At 43.5% G+C, this 18,084-nt stretch overlaps 1 protein-coding gene across 1 annotated transcript in view; it reads right to left on the reverse strand.

Moving 5' to 3' along the window:
• Positions 1–11,783: 11,783 nt before the first annotated feature.
• LOC310874590 (GDNF family receptor alpha-1-like) overlaps positions 11,784–18,084 on the reverse strand; it is a gene marked incomplete at both ends in the record, with an annotated part of 57,210 nt that continues 50,909 nt past the window's right edge. The window contains 2 exons of the mRNA XM_083787446.1: positions 11,784–11,918; positions 16,919–17,109. Coding sequence (XP_083643572.1) covers positions 11,784–11,918; positions 16,919–17,109 — 326 coding nt within the window. The remainder of the gene's footprint in view (positions 11,919–16,918; positions 17,110–18,084) is intronic.

Raw genomic sequence — 18,084 nt, forward strand, 5'->3', positions numbered from 1 at the left:
AAACGCGCGTGCACGAGGCACATGCACGCGCATTTTTGCGGCGCGCACACACCCCCTACTACACGCTCAGCCCTAGCCCTGAAACATGACTGCCATGATGATTATCATGACAGTCACGAGTCCTCAACAAACTACAACACGTTCAAAACTCCGCTGCCCGCCTGCTCACCAGTACACGCTCCAGAGACCACATCACACCCGTCCTCCATGACCTACACTGGCTTCCCGTCAAACAAAGAATTCACTACAAAATCCTGCTCACCACCTACAAAGCTCTCAATAACCTGGCTCCCCCCTACCTCTCCGATCTTCTTGAACCATATGTCCCCCCCCGCTCCCTCAGGTCCAGTGAAGCTAACCTCCTGAAGGTCCGCAAGGCCAAGTACCGTACCTGGGGGGGCAGGGCCTTTTATGTTTCTGCCCCCAAACTCTGGAATGAACTCCCCAACCATCTCAGAGCTGCTCCCTCTCTCCTCTCTTTCAAAACCTCACTAAAAACCCACCTCTTCAGAATAGCCTTCCCCAGTTGAGGCCTCGTTTACCTTTTTATCTTTTTAACCCTGTATCTGTTATTTTTTAGCTTTGATCTTTTTTTCTTAATAAAGTCTGTTCCTGGTGTTCATGTAAAGCGCTTTGGGTATTTAGAAAAGCGCTATATAAATCTGAGCTATTATTATTATTATTATTATGACTTAACTGCACCCTGTTTTTGGCGCTCGCTACATTTACAACAAAAACGTATATATATAAACATTCGGATTTCAAATATAAAGTACTCACAATTTGTCCCATGGGTGTTAGTTAGTTGCTGCACCAGCGATTAGAATTGCTGCGTCCCGCGTTGTTTAATAAAAAGCATTTTTGTCCGAGCTCCCCGGCTACTTTTTTCAAACGGGGTTTGTTTGGGAAATCCACAGTTGCACACCGGGAGCGCACTCGCCAATTAGTCTGTATTGGCAGGGCGGTCAGCGTACCTATATCGAACACACCGAGTGCCACCCTCCTCCCGACCGATAGGGGCGCGTAGTTGAAAGCCAATGGCAAAATAACAGCTCGGATAAAGATGCTTTTTATTAAACAACGCGGGATGCAGCAATTCTAATCGCTGGTGCAGCAACTAACTAACACCCGTGGGACAAATTGTGAGTTTTTATATTTGAAATCCGAATGTTTATATATACGTTTTTGTTGTAAATGCAGCGAGCGCCAAAAACAGGGTGCAGTGAAGCCATGACTGAACCATGGCTAGCTCAGCCCCTGCTAGTGTAAAGTACTTCCCGCGGGCCTGATTGGGCGTTTAACCCATTCTGACCTGAGATCAGATTCATACGAGGTTTCCGCCGGACACACACTGGTCTGATGAACCCATTCTGACCTGAGATCAGATTCTAGAAATGTCAGTCGCTCTTTGATTTTTCAAAAATAGCAGACCTACAAGCTCGTATCGCGCCACTCGGTGGCGCGATATGAGCTTGTAGATCTGCTATTTTTAAATAGCTAAAGCATAACATGATGCTGACACCAAAATGGGTGCCCGTTCAGAATGGGTTAAGTTAAATAACTCAGAAACTACAAAACATTTCAAAGTAAAAAGTTCCAGCATGTGTGTCCAAGCTGAATTATAAAAAGTGTGAATGGAGTTTCTAGGTGAAAGTGACTTTTTGATGTGCCATAGAGCTGCCATTGAGCCCCATTATACATTTCTCAAATTTGAAAAGGGCTTTATTGGCATGAGAAAACATACGTTTACATTGCCAAAGCAGAAATAATGAATGCACTATATTTCTAAAACTATGGAACATTTCAAAGATTCCTTTTCAGGCAAACATGTCCAAGATGAACCTAGATAGGTTTGAATGGGGTTTCTAGGTGTAAGTAGGCCTATATGTAGGACTAGTAGCATGCCAAAGTTTGCGCTATTGCCATTGAGAATGCATTGGGCGTTTAAGTTAAATAGCTTAATAACATTTCAAAGTAAAAAGTTCCAGCATGTGTCTCCACAGTAAGCTGAATAATAAAAAGTGTGAATGGAGTTTCTAGGTGAAAGTGATTTTTTGGTGCCAATATCTGCTATTGAGCCCCATTATACATTTCTCAAATTTGAAAGCACTATTTCTAAAACTATGAAACATTTCAAAGATTCCCTTTCAGGCAAACATGTCCACCATAAGATGCACCTAAATAGGTTTGAATGGGGTTTCTATGTAAGTATGTAGGACTAGTAGAATGCCAAAGTTTGTGCTATTGCCATTGAGAATGCATTGGGCGTTTAAGTTAATGGATTAAAGCTCCCCTTTTTTCATAAGCCATTTCACTTTATGCCATTTTCAGACACTCGGTTATCTTATTCTTAATAATTACATTAGAGACACTTTAAGTACTGTCTGTGACAGTGAATTATTGAGCTCCCAGTGCGTAGCAGTCATTTTAATTACTTGATTTGATGACATATTCAAAACGTCATTGAATAAGTCTATGGTCTGTTAGCGGTATTGACACTGTGAGTAGGATAATTAGAAACTAATTCAATCAATCTATGCTTGACGGTATTAGAGCCCAAAGTTATATTTCCAAGTGAGTTGGAAGACCAGTGGTTCTCAACTTCTTTCCTTGAAGGCCATTTCCGGCAAAGAGGTTTGGTGTAGATTACCAGACAACTATTCCACAATCTCTGAATGCTATGGCCCAATCCCAATCCACTCCCTTGCTGACTCAATGAGCCCTCACGGATTTAGCTGAGCGTTCATGTGAAGTCTGCAAGGGCTTGAGGGATGTCCCATTTGAAATGGGTAAATCAGTGAGGGCTCAGCCCCTCCCCTTTATGTGCCCTTTGCCAAAGTCAGCATCGATGCTGACTTTGGCAAAGAAATTACCCACAGTTCATAGCGTTACCAGGGGAATGATGGGGATCCTCCGAACGTCAATCATTTAATTATGCAAATGAGTTATGTATCGCGGTTAGAATGTCAAACACAATAGTGCTTTCTCACTGTTCTCAAAGGGAGACGGAATGGAAGGATATAGGCTATATATTTAATAATAATAATAATAATAATAAGGGAAACATGATGAGAAATGACTAATGAGCAAAGTAAAATAATATGGAAATGCAATTTATAATGAATATTATTATATATGAATATTACAACCCCTATCACACAGGAAAGTGTATTTAAGAAACTAATAATAAAACGATCAGCTTAAATACTAAAATTGATGTATAAATAGGCCAAGCATGTATAGGTAGGCACTGGCTGTGAATAAGGACAGTTTTTATAAAGTGATGCAAAGTGTCATGAATGGCGGACTCATCTTCAAAGTGCTGTCCCATTTCTTTCACAACAATGTGGAGCCCTTGCAGCCTCTCACCCTCAAGCACTTACCGCTGACGTCACTAAAGTCAATGAGGGTTCAGGGCTCAGGGCTTTGAGGGAGGCAATTGGGATTGGGCCTAAATAGAGTCTGGGACTATAGCCCCCATGAGCTGAGTAACGGAAGCTGCCATTTCCATTCACGGAAATATTTTTTTAAATTTCCTTTTCTGCAAACATTAATTTACACTGATGACACACTGATGACAGTCTATATATGAACCTACCTGTTAAATCTCCAACCCAATTGTATACGTGCAGTAGGCGGCCTATTATTTTGTTTTTGCACGTACTGTATAATGACATGTCTAAAAACATACAGCCTTTTCTTAGGTTTTTTTTTGGGGGGGGGGGGTGAAAGATTTTGGAACACTTCTAATGCCCCAAAATAGGGGGAGGGAGGTTTAAAACAGTGGTATTGTATGCATATACATAGCACAAAAAAGTGGCAATTTTCATCCAGTTTGCGTTTTCCTGTGACACATCTAATAAATCTCAAGCCGTGTGTTTGTAGGACAAGCATTCCATCACGCTCCAAAATAGACAGGTCACACTCTGGGTGAGACAATGGACGCGTCACCCCCCCCCCCCCCCCGCCGGCCGTCTGTCCGTCCGGCACTGTCCTCTGAGGCCATCGTCCTTGTCCTGCGGTGTCACTGACGTGTGATGATGTGCTCTGACTGACAATAATGCTGCGTTGTCTCTGCCTGCCAGGCAGGCACGGCACCGCTGCCTAACCAGCCAGGGTTGAGTTTGTTGCAGTAGCGAATGCAGGAATTACAAGTTGGCCGGGCGAAAAGCTGACAGACATTTGCATGTCTATATGGGAGGGTCACGCCGCACGGAATGGGCACGTCCGTGAATGGGCGAGGGGGCCAATGGACGAGCAACATGCTGCCCCATTGTTCAAAGTTTTGGGGATTTTGTGTCTCTCCTTTTTTGTCAGTCTGCAAAGCAGGGACGGATTAACCCCCATGAGGGCCCCTGGGCCGGTCATTTTTTGCAGGGCCCCCATAGCGCGCGTGCGCGCAACATTTTTGTGTTTTTCCGTGTTTTTATCATGTTTTTGATCTAAATTTAACTAAGTCAATGGCCAATGAAGGTCCCCAGGAGCCCTTTTCAGGGCGTCAAACATAGTACTGCATGGTCCAATTTCCCAGAAGGGCCCCTGAGAGCCAAGGGCCCCTGGGCCACGGCCCCACTGGCTAATTTGTCCCTGCTGCAAAGGAGAGGCGAGATGGAGACTTGGCCAGAGACGGCGGCCTGGTCTGGCCTTATTGTGAATCGACTACCTTTTTTCACTGATGAAAACTAAATAAAACTAAGCTATATGATGACTAAAACTAAGACTAAGTATATTGACTTTATTTTTTATCTTAGGGAGGGACTAGTGGAGAAGAGACCCAGTAGAACTAAAAGACGAGTAGGCCTAATTTTATGTTTGGTTGCGCTCGCAATGTTGCACTCTGAAAATAGCAGATCTACAAGCTCACAACGAACGTGTCGCCCTGGGTTGTGAGCTTGTAGATTGGCTACTTTCAGCATGCAACCAAGTGTAAATCAGGCATTACGACGCAATGCATCAAGGTCTGCCAAAATACATTTTAGTCGACTATAAATCGCATGATATTTTGTCAAATAAAACTAGACAAACATTAAAACATTTCAGAAATTCAGATGACTAATGGCTAAATGAAATCTTATTCAAAAGACTATAATGACTAAATTAACTCAAATCAAAATATGCTGTCAAAAACAACACTATAAGCGACACCTGGTGTAAACCTTGTATGGCCTAAAAGCAACACACTAGCTGTAGCCAGACCTTGGCAGACAGGCGCGATATGCAAGCTCACAATACCCGACCTGATGTGATGCGTTAAGCTTGTATATCGGGCAATTTTCGGCACGCCACCGACATACGACAGGTGATAATATTAGGCGTAACTGGCACAAGGGTGACCGTGACTTATCAGGGCCAGAAGCAGCTTCTGGTAAATGCCTTGTCGTCTGTTGTTTTACAAAAATCACACCTTTTGAGTAAGTGAATGAAATTCTATTCCAGATGGAAATGGTATCAATGATTGATTGAATTAACAATGTTTTTCATAATAATGACAGTCTTATTTGCTATGCTGGGGGTTGTACAGCCAACAGTATATCATCGTTTGTGTTATTGATGCTACAATCTTGAGGAATCTAAACCAAAAAAATTTACTCTTGTGTACAAAACCAGGTGTAATGATTTTTCTACATGAGGATTGTATAGTGTAGCAATAGCCGACTTCTTCATGTGATGAAACTTTATCAAACTATTGTTATACATTTTTTCCAATGAAAGACCAATTTAGATACAAATAGGACTGTACATGGACTTTTATTAGACACCACATTACACATTTTCACGAAGGATGTTCAAAAAATGCATAAATATTATCATTTACACGTGTAGTGTATTGTTTCAGTGAATTCCTCCAAAGTGGGTGTGTATAGCTTGGTCCATGTTTAAAGTTTCTATGCCGTTTCCATCTTATTAGCATGTTCTCTGACTTAACACTATCAGTCACTCGCACATTCTTTTACACATTGAAACACCTGTCTGTTTAGTCAGCAGCCCCATTAAGTCTCTTTCCCCTGTGGTCAGAGGCCCCTTTTCCACCGGGGTTGAACCGGTTCCGTCCGTCCGTCCGTCCCCTCCTCCAAACTTTGAACCAGTTTAGAGTGTTTCCACTGAAATTGAATTGGTTTACGAGTCGGAACCAAACATACTTCTGAAATGGGAACCAAAGTGGGCGTGTCACTATCTTAAAGGTTGAAAGATGCAGATGTGATCTTTGGTGGTAAAAGCAAGCGGAAACATCATCATAAAAAAATAAAATAAAAGAGAAACTGTAAATGCCATTGAAGTTGAATTCGACACTTCGAATTCGACACTTGGACCAGCCATATTTGACACATTGCTGACAGAGCCTGAAATCAAACCAGGGGCAACTGAGGACTCGTCCACGAAGTGTCCATTTCACGGTTACACACCATGCAAGGTCTCTAATCATTCATCTATGCCACCACCCCAAGTTTTCCATGGTTCTGCTTTAACCCATTTTGGGGCGGGAACCCCTTTTGGTGTTAGCATCATGTTACGCTTTAGCTATTGAAAAATAGCAGATCTACAAGCTCATAGCGCGCCACTCGGTGGCGCGCTACGAGTTTGTAGGTCTGCTATTTTTGAGAAATCGAAGAACGACTGACATAGAAACATGGCTTTTTCAGAAATCTGTCAGGATGTAGAAGACATTTTTAGAATCTGATCTCAGGTCAGAATGGGTTAAACTGATGGGGACTGGTTCGCAGCCGGTTCCATGAAAGCACCACGGTTCCAAGAATCTAGAATGGAATCAGTTCTAGAACCACACGGTTATTTTTGGTGGAAAATATCCCATTCTGAACGGGCACCCATTTTGGTGTCAGCATCATGTCGTGCTTTAGCTATTGAAAAATAGCAGATCTACAAGCTCATATCGCGCCACTGAGTGGTGCGATACGAGCTTGTAGGTCTGTTATTTTTGAAAAATCGAAGAGCGACTGACATTTTTAGAATCTGATCTCAGGTCAGAATGGGTTCATCAGACCAGTTTGTGTCCGGCGGAAACCTTGTATGAATCTGATCTCAGGTCAGAATGGGATAAGAGAACCTATAGAGCCTATAGAGAACTGAACGCGAGTCACAAACTAACTAACTTTGGGGGCAATGGTGGAAAGTAAAGTATAGTTACTCAAGTAGTGTACTCGAGTACATTTTTGAGGTAATTTACTTGAGGCCTACAGTATGTCCATTTTTCAATTAAAGGTATATTCAGTGATTTCACTTAATTCAAATATCACTTATTTTTTTGTTTTGTTGTGATAATCCTCCCTACTATAGAGTGTGCTGACCATATAAGGAGTTCCTCCCTGTCCCCAGTTAACCCCTGGGGGTCAAAAAACCTTAGGTTTCGTTTTTGACTCTCTATCCTGATTGGACGAAAGGCTGGGTCCCACAGCCAAAAACGAAACCTAAGGTTTTTTGAGTGAAATCACTGAATATACCTTTAAGACTGCCATTCTTTAAAGATTGACAAAAAAGTTTGGACAATCTGAATAAAGTTAAAAGTTTTACTCAAAGTTTTACCCGGATTAGCAAAGCTCTCCCCTCCTACCAGAGTCGGAAAGCTGTTAAACCAATATACTTTGTCTTACAAAGAATTTGCCAAAATAGCAGATCTACAAGTTCACAACATAGACTGGCCATTTTCGCTATTACTTTAAATGTATTGATTTCTTTATTTTTCAAATGTTTACCTTTAACCCATTCTGACCGGGCACCCATTTTGGTGTTAGCATCATGTTATGCTTTAGCTATTTAAAAATAGCAGATCTACAAGCTCATATCGCGCCACCGAGTGGCGCGATACGAGCTTGTAGGTCTGCTATTTTTGAAAAATCGAAGACACTTTTAGAATCTGATCTCAGGTCAGAATGGGTTAATAATGAAACTGTCAGGATGTAATAGACATTTTTAGAATCTGATCTCAGGTCAGAATGGGATAATGTACAGATTGGAACACAATGAACCCGTATGAGGGTCCATTTGTACACACAGACCTGTCCATTTGGACTAGTCCCCTCAAGTAAACCAGAGGCACCCTGGACCTCACTATGAGAACCACAATAATGCATTACTTTATAGGCTACAGTACAATGGAATCACTGTTCATCCAAAAAATATAATGAAGGTCAAAATGATGTTGATTTCGTAAAATTAATCGGACCGTTAATGGAACCGTGATCGTTTAAATCCTAAAGGATCCCAAACCAAAGCTAATACTTTGTCGTCAATGTTTTCGGTGCTGGGTTGTTGTTGCAGAGGAGAAAAAAAAGCTTTGTGTTTCCAGCTTGTGAAAACATTAATAATGCCGCCAAAAATATAATCACATAACAAAAAGAACCATCACCCATTGATTGACTGTACATCACATGTTACATCATACAGTAGTTACACTGGAGAAAGCCGGCACAGAGCAGCGACAATAATAATATAACTTCCTCATAAAACACAATTATGTTACAAGCTAAAGGCGGCATACTATGTTAGAGAACAGTACAATAACATGTAGTCATATGTACAAAACATTTTTCAAGAGGTGCATTGGAAAAAAAAAAAGGTTAATGCTACCTTTCACTGGGTCATTTTCTTCAGGATTCGTTAGAGGAGCATTATGTTTGAGATAAAGATCTTTACTTTTCTATGGTGCAAACATGTCACAGCGGTGGTTTTCAAACATTGTGTGCCACGCAGACACACCGATGGACTAGTCAAAATCTTAAAGCAGCACTATAGCGTAATATGTCCCAGAAAATTATAAAGTTACATCTTTAAGCAATAACAACCAGTAAGACGCCTAAAGGGCGAGAAGCGACCGCAGGAACTAAAAGCATGAAAACGTACAAGCAAAGGCTCTTCAAAGCACACGTACAAGGGGCTCCCTGCTAGGGGCTTGACTAGATACGTTTCTTGTTTACAAACATTGAAACAATTCCCAAAAGATCCCACTGTTTTGGGGAGCGCTTGGTTTCAGTTCATTCAACCTCCTCTTGTGTGTTGGCTGGTGAGACACACCCTAGTGAGACAGATACATTACACCCCGCCAACAGTATCGTGTGGCGAGAACAGCTGACATACAAGCTCACATCACGTTGTGGATGTGGCCCCTGTGAGCTTGGAGGTCTGCTGTTCTTGGCCCTTGTTCTTTGCATGATCAAGGAGCCGTGATCATACAGGAAGCACTCCCTCTGCGACTGGAGGTGGAGCTTTAGAGACAAATGCTTTGAGAATTGCTATTATTGTTTACACACAAGTTGACGACATAATTAAACCAAGGTATATATTTCAAGAGTGTGAGATCACAGTAAACATCCATCTTAAACCTTCTTCTTCTACACTGGGAGGAAAACAGTTTGATGGGATGCATTTTTTACACGTCACTGCTGTGACCAATGTAACAGTGCATCTAATGAGCGGTCGGTTTCTTTTGCGCCAGAACTGCGCGCGCCTACAGGTTCTTGTCGGTGATATGTTGTCTGGAAGTGCGTCGATAGGGGACACAATGAGTTACATCCTGGCATCGAGGCAGTCAAAGGGAAGACTGGCCAATCACAGTCCTCACTGGACATGCTTGCAGAGTAGACTCTTGGGTAATGAAGTCAAAGAAATTGGCTGCCATGTTGTTTGTCTTCAAAGTGGCCACTGATACCCCAAACTACATAGTGCTGCTTTAAGTCACACCATTTTTTTATTGTGAATATGTACGCTGATGTTTTTTGTAGAATAGAAATGTGCCGCTGTATTGGGAAATAAGTGTGCGCGAAGCACTGATATTAGTAAATCAAAACAATAATGCATAACCTGTTGTGTATATATTGCAATAATAGTATCCTCTCATAATTGGTGCTCAATAATGCTCATAATAATATAGTGTAAATATGATATACTGTATCGGATCCACCTGGGTGACGGCAGACTGCTGGCGCTATGGCATGGGGGGTCAGATCAACATATGGAATGAATTCTGTACTGGCCATATATGGAGCGTGTCTCGAGTGTACATGGTTTGATGAGGTCAGATCAACATATGGAATGTCAGAAAAGGTCAGCTCCATATATGGAGATCTAAGGGTGGCAGCGGGGGGGGGGGGGGGGGGGGCAATGCGGAAATAGAAGCCATTGTTCTTGCATTAATAAAATAAATACTATTCACACCGATGATGTCACTGGTATGGGCAGGTTTCTGAACTGTCCACAACCCTCCTCTGAGATGAGTTGTGATCAGAGGAGACATGAGAAATAGTGCCACAGTATAACCCATTCTATACGGGAACCCATTTTGGTGTCAGCATCATGTTATGCTTTAGCTATTGAAAAATAGCAGATCTACAAGCTCATAGCGCGCCACCGAGTGGCGCGCTACAAGCTGGCGCGCTACGAGCTTGTAGGTCTGCTATTTTTGAAAAATCAAAGAACGACTGACATTTTTAGAATCTGATCTCAGGTCAGAATGGGTTAATCAGACCAGTGTGTGTCCAGTGGAAACCTCGTATGAATCTGATCTCAGGTCAGAATGTGATAATGAGCATTATTGAGGACCAAGTATATGAAGACATTGAAAATGGGCGAAGCATCTGTATCATGATTTCAGCTATATACCGTACATATTGTTTTCTTCAGAAAACTCAGGAACAGTTAGTTCTCAACATTAGCAGATATACAAGCTCACAGTCCGTCACGCAATGGCGTCGCGCTGCGAGCTTGTACATCTGCTACTTTTGAAGATCATTTGAAAAATCTTGAAAGGTTTAAATTTAAAGAAAAATCTTCTGTTTCAAGGTGTGCCCCCCCCCCCCCCCCCCCCCCCCCCCCCCCCCACGCAGAAAACATTTTCAGATGTGGCACGAACAAAAGTTTGAGAACTACCGATTTAGAATGCATTCGTAGAATCGCCTTAAAAGGGTAAAAAGGAAAAACAAGTCAATGATTCATTGTGAAGTCCTGCCTTGCTTAACTCTCTGCTCAGTTCAGACGAAGGTATCACTTCCAGACGGGCTACAGTTCAGCAGAGGTCTGGTGTAGTACTGTATTGCATGTGCATCAGGATGCACTGACTGCTTGCAGTCAAGATGTGCACAGAGTCCTACTGAAATTCCAAGGAATTTCCCCCTGTAGATTCCTCGCGTCCACTGCTTAGGTCAACCGCAGAGCACAACAGTGTTCCAAATAGTTCACTACGGAGTTGACTTTAGAAGTTCCCCCAATGTCACTTTTCCACCAAAAAAAACAAACAAACAAAAAACAAGCCTCGCAGGGGTCTGCGTCTCTGAAGATGCCATCCTGTGTAATCTGCCTGCAACAGATCGGATAGGTATGAGCCCGTGAGAGGCCACAAAAAAAAGCATCCTTGAATTGGAGCCTGTTTTTTTTTTTGGCTTCCTTATCTCCGCCACCGTGTTTGCCTGCCTGCCTCGTTCCCCCCCCCCCCCCCCAAATCCCAGGGTGTCGGGCACATGTCCAAGAATTTCAGATGAGTCAAATCATTGTTGGGAGTAAAAGGTGGAGGTGTTTTTTCTTTAAATCCCATGATGTGTCTGGAAAGATCTACAAAGGCCTGGGGATCTTAAAATCCTTTTTACAACGATGGTTCCCCCCCCCCATGCGGGGTCGGTTCCGTTCCCTATTCTCCCTGTACACCTAAATCTCTTCGCGAAAACCGCCGATCTACACGCTCATGCCGTGTTTGTAGCTTGTAGATCGGTTGTTCTTGCCGAACGTCCCCCCCCCCCCCCACCCAGAATAGGGGCGCTAGTTTAATTGATTTGTGTAAATTAGGGAAACAATATCATGGGCGTGAAGGTGAAGGTCAGGGAGAACATCAGAGTAGAGCAGCGCAGCGAGAAGAGATCCGCCGGGGAATTCCTCGCCAGGTTGTTGGAATTACTGGGATCGTCCGCTTGAGGATCCTGAGGTAGGCAAAAGATACCAACATTTAGTGATGATGGTAGTTTGGATAGACCGTAATGTCTTTATTAATAATGGCATACTGTCAGTGTTGTCTCTGGACACTTTCAATCCCTTACAGAACTTGTGAAATGAAAAATACGGTTTTTCACACTTTTTAGACCATATCCAGAGTCATCATAATGAGCATACCTAACAATGGATGCCAAAACAATGGGAACATTTCCATTTTTGTGTGGTTTTTTTTTACATCAAATTTTTAATTACTTCCTTAAGTTCCCTTGAACGAAAACGTGATGCATGATGACGTGTCGAGCGTCGCATGAATACAAATGAATCTTGATTTCATTCCCCTGTTTTAATCCCATCTCTGCACATCCTTCCAAACACAGCTGCTTCTGAATACAGAACTACTCCTGATTTTAATCCCATTTAAGTTGACATCCAGACAATTTATTACTCGTTTTAATATTCAGCCAGCACGCTAAAATATTTACCTGAAAACATTATAGGTTAGAAATAAGACGCAAGCTTTGCTGCCTATCTATCAACGAGCAATGCACGCGTCGCGCATGTAGCAGAGCTACGTCCCATAGCCTGGAAGCAGGCGACGTTCTGACGTTCTATGTCAACAAAGAAACGACAATGAGTGGATCCTTATGGGAGGCGCGCGCATTGTTCCCCACGGTGGGAAGAACGTAGGCGCTGCCTAGCAGCCTGGGCAGCACGGATTAGGTTAGTGTTGAGCTTCGGCTGCATGGTATTGATAGAATACTACATGCCATTTGACGGGTATGGTGACCTCCGGGATTAAATGTTAACCCGTCATCTGACGGGTTGCGAGGCGTTTTATAGCGTGCATCGTGTTAAGAGTGAAACTACAAAGTAAAATGCTCCAAATAGCCATTGCACCCTGTCTTTAAGTTTTTTCTTTTCTTTCTAGCCCATTTCTCTCCCCAATTTCATAGTGATGCCAATGAATTCCTCCCCCACGCACATTCTGTATTCTGTGACAAACATCGCCCTCCCCGCCCGGCGTCCCTCCATTGAACACGGTTCATATAGACAAGGCCGGATGCACCACGGTGGATTAACCCATTCTGACCTGAGATCAGATTCATACGAGGTTTCCGCCGGACACACACTGGTCTGACGAACCCATTCTGACCTGAGATCAGATTCTAAAAAATGTCAGTCGTTCTTCGATTTTTCAAAAAATAGCAGACCTACAAGCTCGTATCGCGCCACTCGGTGGCGCGATATGAGCTTGTAGATCTGCTATTTTTAAATAGCTAAAGCATAACATGATGCTGACACCAAAATGGGTGCCCGGTCAGAATGGGTTAAAACGCCCAGACTCTCTGGTGGTGGCGATCAACCATACACGTATTGAATACCAAATGAATATCAGCAGTTGCAAAAGAAAGTTGTTGTGATCTGACAGAATGTAGGCTACATAAAGAACAGTACATCACTAGACCAACACGATCTAAAAGAACGATTCTTACCACACAAAGACCACTGTCCATGGTTTGATTGGACTTCAGTTTCTGGGCCTAGAAAGAAAGAAAGAAAGAAAGAAAGAATCAAACGAAATAAATCATAGGGGTTTTTTTATATGGTGGATGCACACGTACAGTATAGTAGAGTAGTGTGTACAGTATAAGGTAACCTTTTCTCTTTGGCGTTGATGCCAAACTCAGTGAGTTGTGAACATTCCATTTATTTATTGTGAGAAAGTCACCGCGTACATGAAAGGCAAATGCAATGTATGATAATACGCTCTTTCACACACAGACCTCTCCCAGCTAAGAGCAATGTGCACCTCACATATTGATCGTGTGTGTGTGTGTGTGTGTGTGTGTGTGTGTGTGTGTTCAATCAGCTTTGTGACAGTTAAATAAATTAAATTGCCCCCCGCCTCCCCACCAACTATCTCTTTGACGCACACACACACACACACGCACACACACACACACACACACACACACACACACACACACACACACACACACACACACACACACACACACACACACACACACACACACACACAGAGAAAGGGAGATGGGGTTCAGGGGGATGATAAAGCGACTCTGGAGCACGTGGGGGACATAATACACAATAACCCACACAAAAAATGGTTCCTGACCAGAAATACTTGGACCTGGATAGTGAAAGAATGATTAATGGCTTCTCTGGCTCCCCTTTTTCCTGGGAGAATCTCTTCGGCACTGATAAATCATATTATCACTATTAAAAGCCAATATGATAAATAGCCTTCCCTATAAAGAGTGTGATATCATCTAATTTAAACAAAATAATATATAAGGCCTATTGTATTTTGTCAGAGAGTGGGGGGATTGTTTGGTTAAAGCCATAAAGTTTGGCCGACACGAGCGTGCCCCCCCCGACCCCCCCAGAGTCTATTAAAATCAAGTCTTTTACTGCACAGTGCAAGCAGAAACAGTACTTTTTACAGTACAGGATCATGACTATTAGGGCCAATACATGCACCTTCCCAGGTCGGGCATTGACTGACTGATTGATTGACTACTTTATTAACACATTCTGACCTGAGATCAGATTCATACGAGGTTTCCACTGGACACACACTGGTCTGATTGACCCATTCTGACCTGAGATCAGATTAAAAAAATGTCAGTCGTTCTTCGATTTTTCAAAAATAGCAGACCTACAAGCTCGTATCGCGCCACTCGGTGGCGCGATATGAGCTTGTAGATCTGCTATTTTTCAATAGCTAAAGCATAACATGATGCCGACACCAAAATGGGTGCCCGGTCAGAATGGGTTAACACATTGCGAACATTACAGCAGGAAAGTACATTTATTATTTATTATTAGGGATGCTCCGATCAATCGGTGGCCGATCGATCGTGGCCGATCACCGATGAAAGGTCCACCGATCCGCGAAACCGATCAAAAAGCAAAAATCTGCACAGTTTTACATCCAAAATAATGTGTCACTTTCTCGGTTCGGCACCGCTACTGGGGAAATATAGCGCTGTCGAAGGCAGCGCAACTAAAATCCCCCCCCCCCACACCCCCCAGGGAGAGAAAAGAGAGACAGAGCGAGAGAGCACTCACGTCTTCACCCAGCGGGCCCCCGCGAATCCCGCAATTAACCAGATACAGAGCTTATATAGCCTATATAATAGCCTACACTTTAGCAAAATATCATGTCTGATGAGAATGTACTGCGCTGGACTGTACAAGCACCGTGGAGTCTGTCTCACACTCTCTCCATCAGCCACGCTCAGCACGGCAGCACCTGGCTGTCACTCATAGGCTAATCACTCTGTGAGGACTTGTGTGGACTTCCTTTTCTCCACAACGGACTTTTTCGCTTCTAAACCCCTTCTTGTTGCTTTTCCCTGTGTGCGTCACTCAGCAATACGGTGAAACAGAACACAACACAAAGATGAGTAGCCTATTTATTTTTTACACGGTGTTTGTAGTGTGGAGCTTAGCGTCAGATGTGTTTGTGTTGGAGCGCCTCAGCTCGGTTAAAGAGTTCATGGTCAACCTCTTCCAGAGAGAGATGGAGACACTACAAACTCTGCTGGAGACACAAAACAACGCAGCACCTCTCTCTCTCTACGTCTCTCTCTCTCTCTCTCTCTCTCTCTCTCTCTCTCGTGTGTGTGCACTGCTGCGCAATGACACAGACGCGATCAATAATATGTAGCATAAATAATAGTCAAAATACAAAAACACTTTCCCTCCATCTGTGACTGTGATCAGCTCCTCACAGAGTCACACACATAACTCCTCTCTCGTTCATGCAGTGTTTGTGTAAATGATATTTTTTTTCCGTTGGGGGGGGGGGGGGGGGGAAGAGAGTCAGGTTCGGTGAGGCCCGGTCGTGCTGTCTCACCCCCCGGCCCGGCCCAATGTTGTTCCGCCACTGGTTGTCAACACAGTTGACAAAGATTGACAGATTGATTAGGCTGTGGAAGTATTCACACTACTTTAGTGTGGATTTATTGGTATTGGCAATTTAAGGACAGGAGGAGGAGGAGGAGGAGGTGATCAAGCAGCTCCACAAGACCACAACGTTACATTGGTAGGCTCAAGGCTGCATTTTTCCCCTTTTTTTCCTCTCGAGGGTGCATGGGATGATGGGAGCCCCTCCAGCAGGCTAGGGAGCCCCGCTCAGGTTAGCGGAAAATGACCGCGGGGCGCGGGTTGCCAGGTTTTTTATAATGCAAATATTTAAAAAGATCGGGATCGGGATCGGAATCGGCCGATCTTAAAAAAAAAGATCGGTGATCGGGATCGGCCCCCAAAAACGTGATCGGAGCATCCCTATTTATTATTAATACTATACTTTTAGGTATCGACACGTAATAAAAACCAATGTTATTTATTTAATTATCTTATACATTATAGCCTCTCTGGTATCTCGTGTACACACCCTGTATTTATTTCTCTCTCTTGCACACACCACACACCCCACACCCCTCATGAAGAGATCTCGTTAAAAGAAGTCCTTAAAGGTATATTCAGTGATTTCACTTAATTCAAATATCACTTATTTTTTTGTTTTGTTGTGATAATCCTCTCTACTATAGAGTGTGCTGACCATATAAGGAGTTCCTCCCTGTCCCCAGTTAACCCCTGGGGGTCAAAAAACCTTAGGTTTCGTTTTTGACTCTCTATCCTGATTGGACGAAAGGCTGGGTCCCACAGCCAAAAACGAAACCTAAGGTTTTTTGAGTGAAATCACTGAATATACCTTTAACGCTATATGGACCAAGCTAACTGGCAACTGACAATAACTAACGAACGGCAGTTTGCGCCGGTTACAATGCCTTTTTCTTTTGTGGTGAAATAAAAAGCATCCGCGTTGGGAGATAAATCAATAATAGTGGTGGATCTCGAAAGATGAGTAAAAATGCTCGCAGTAAAGTGAGTTAATAATGACTTAATAATCAGTTAGTTAATGTGTAAAGGCTAACATAAAGCGGTAAAACCTCACCTGTAAGTTGCCACAGAAGTGGTAGAGCGGGTCGGCCTGTGCGTCCAGGCTGTTGGAGGAGAAGGAGTCCTGCAGGGTCTTGCTGCTTCTGTCTCCAGCCTTCTGAGCTGTGCCCACCGTGGGCTGGATGGGGGGCTGCGGCTGCCACACGCCTACATCAGTGCCATTTCCAAAGGCCTGAATGGCATTTCCTGCACACGCACACACACACACACACACACACACACACACGCACACGCACACAAAATTAATTCATGGAGTTTCGGCTATAGACAGATGAAAACACATTCAACTAGAAAAAGTGCCCTTCTGGGCACAGGTCTCCACCAGGATTCTTCCTCAGCCTAGTGGGAATATGCGTGCACAGTTTCATCGCAATCGGACGCTGCGTTGAGGAGTTGTGGCGATTTGTACAAAGCGGGCTACTCCTGAAAACTGTAGGAGCCAATCGTGGCCAATCAGGATGGAATATGAGAAATCAAACAAACCTGTCTTGATCACATGACTATGGAGATCATGTGTACCGATTTGCGTGCAATTTGGATAAAATCTGAAGGAGTAATAGAAAATGTGTTTTACATATGTCGGCCTCCTGGTGGCGCTATAAAGAGCAGATGTGAAAAATTCCAGACAAAGGTTTTTCCTTGGCCTCTAGGGAGTTGGCATACAAAGTTATCCACAGATCCGTGCAGTTAGAGGTAAAAACACTTTTCGGCCAGTTATAGCGCCACCTTGAGGCTGAGTTGAAATTGTTCATGTGGCATTTCGTCCTCGGCCTAGTGGGAATGTGCGTGCACAATTTCACGGAAATCACGCGATGTGTTCATGATTTGCAGCATTTTGTTTGGAACTGAGCACTCCTGTGAACTTTGGAAGCCAATCTTAACCAATCAGGATGGAGTGTGAGAAATCTGAAAGACCCGTTTCGTTGAATGGCTCTAGAGAGGCTGTGTACCAATTTGCGTGATGTTTGGACAAAATCTGTAGGTGTACTGTGCAAAAACTTGTTTTGCACAAAGCGGCCTCCTGGTGGCGCTATAACAGGCCGTTCTGGAAAGTTTGGGGCAGAGGTTCATCGTTGGCATCCAGGGAGTGTGTGTGCAAAATTTGGCATCGACCGGGTTAACGGTGGCCGAGATTAGCTGCTCACGGACACACGGACACAC

This window comes from Protomyctophum parallelum (genome assembly GCF_964188405.1).
Source record: "Protomyctophum parallelum genome assembly, chromosome: 17".
NCBI classification, from domain to species: domain Eukaryota; kingdom Metazoa; phylum Chordata; class Actinopteri; order Myctophiformes; family Myctophidae; genus Protomyctophum; species Protomyctophum parallelum.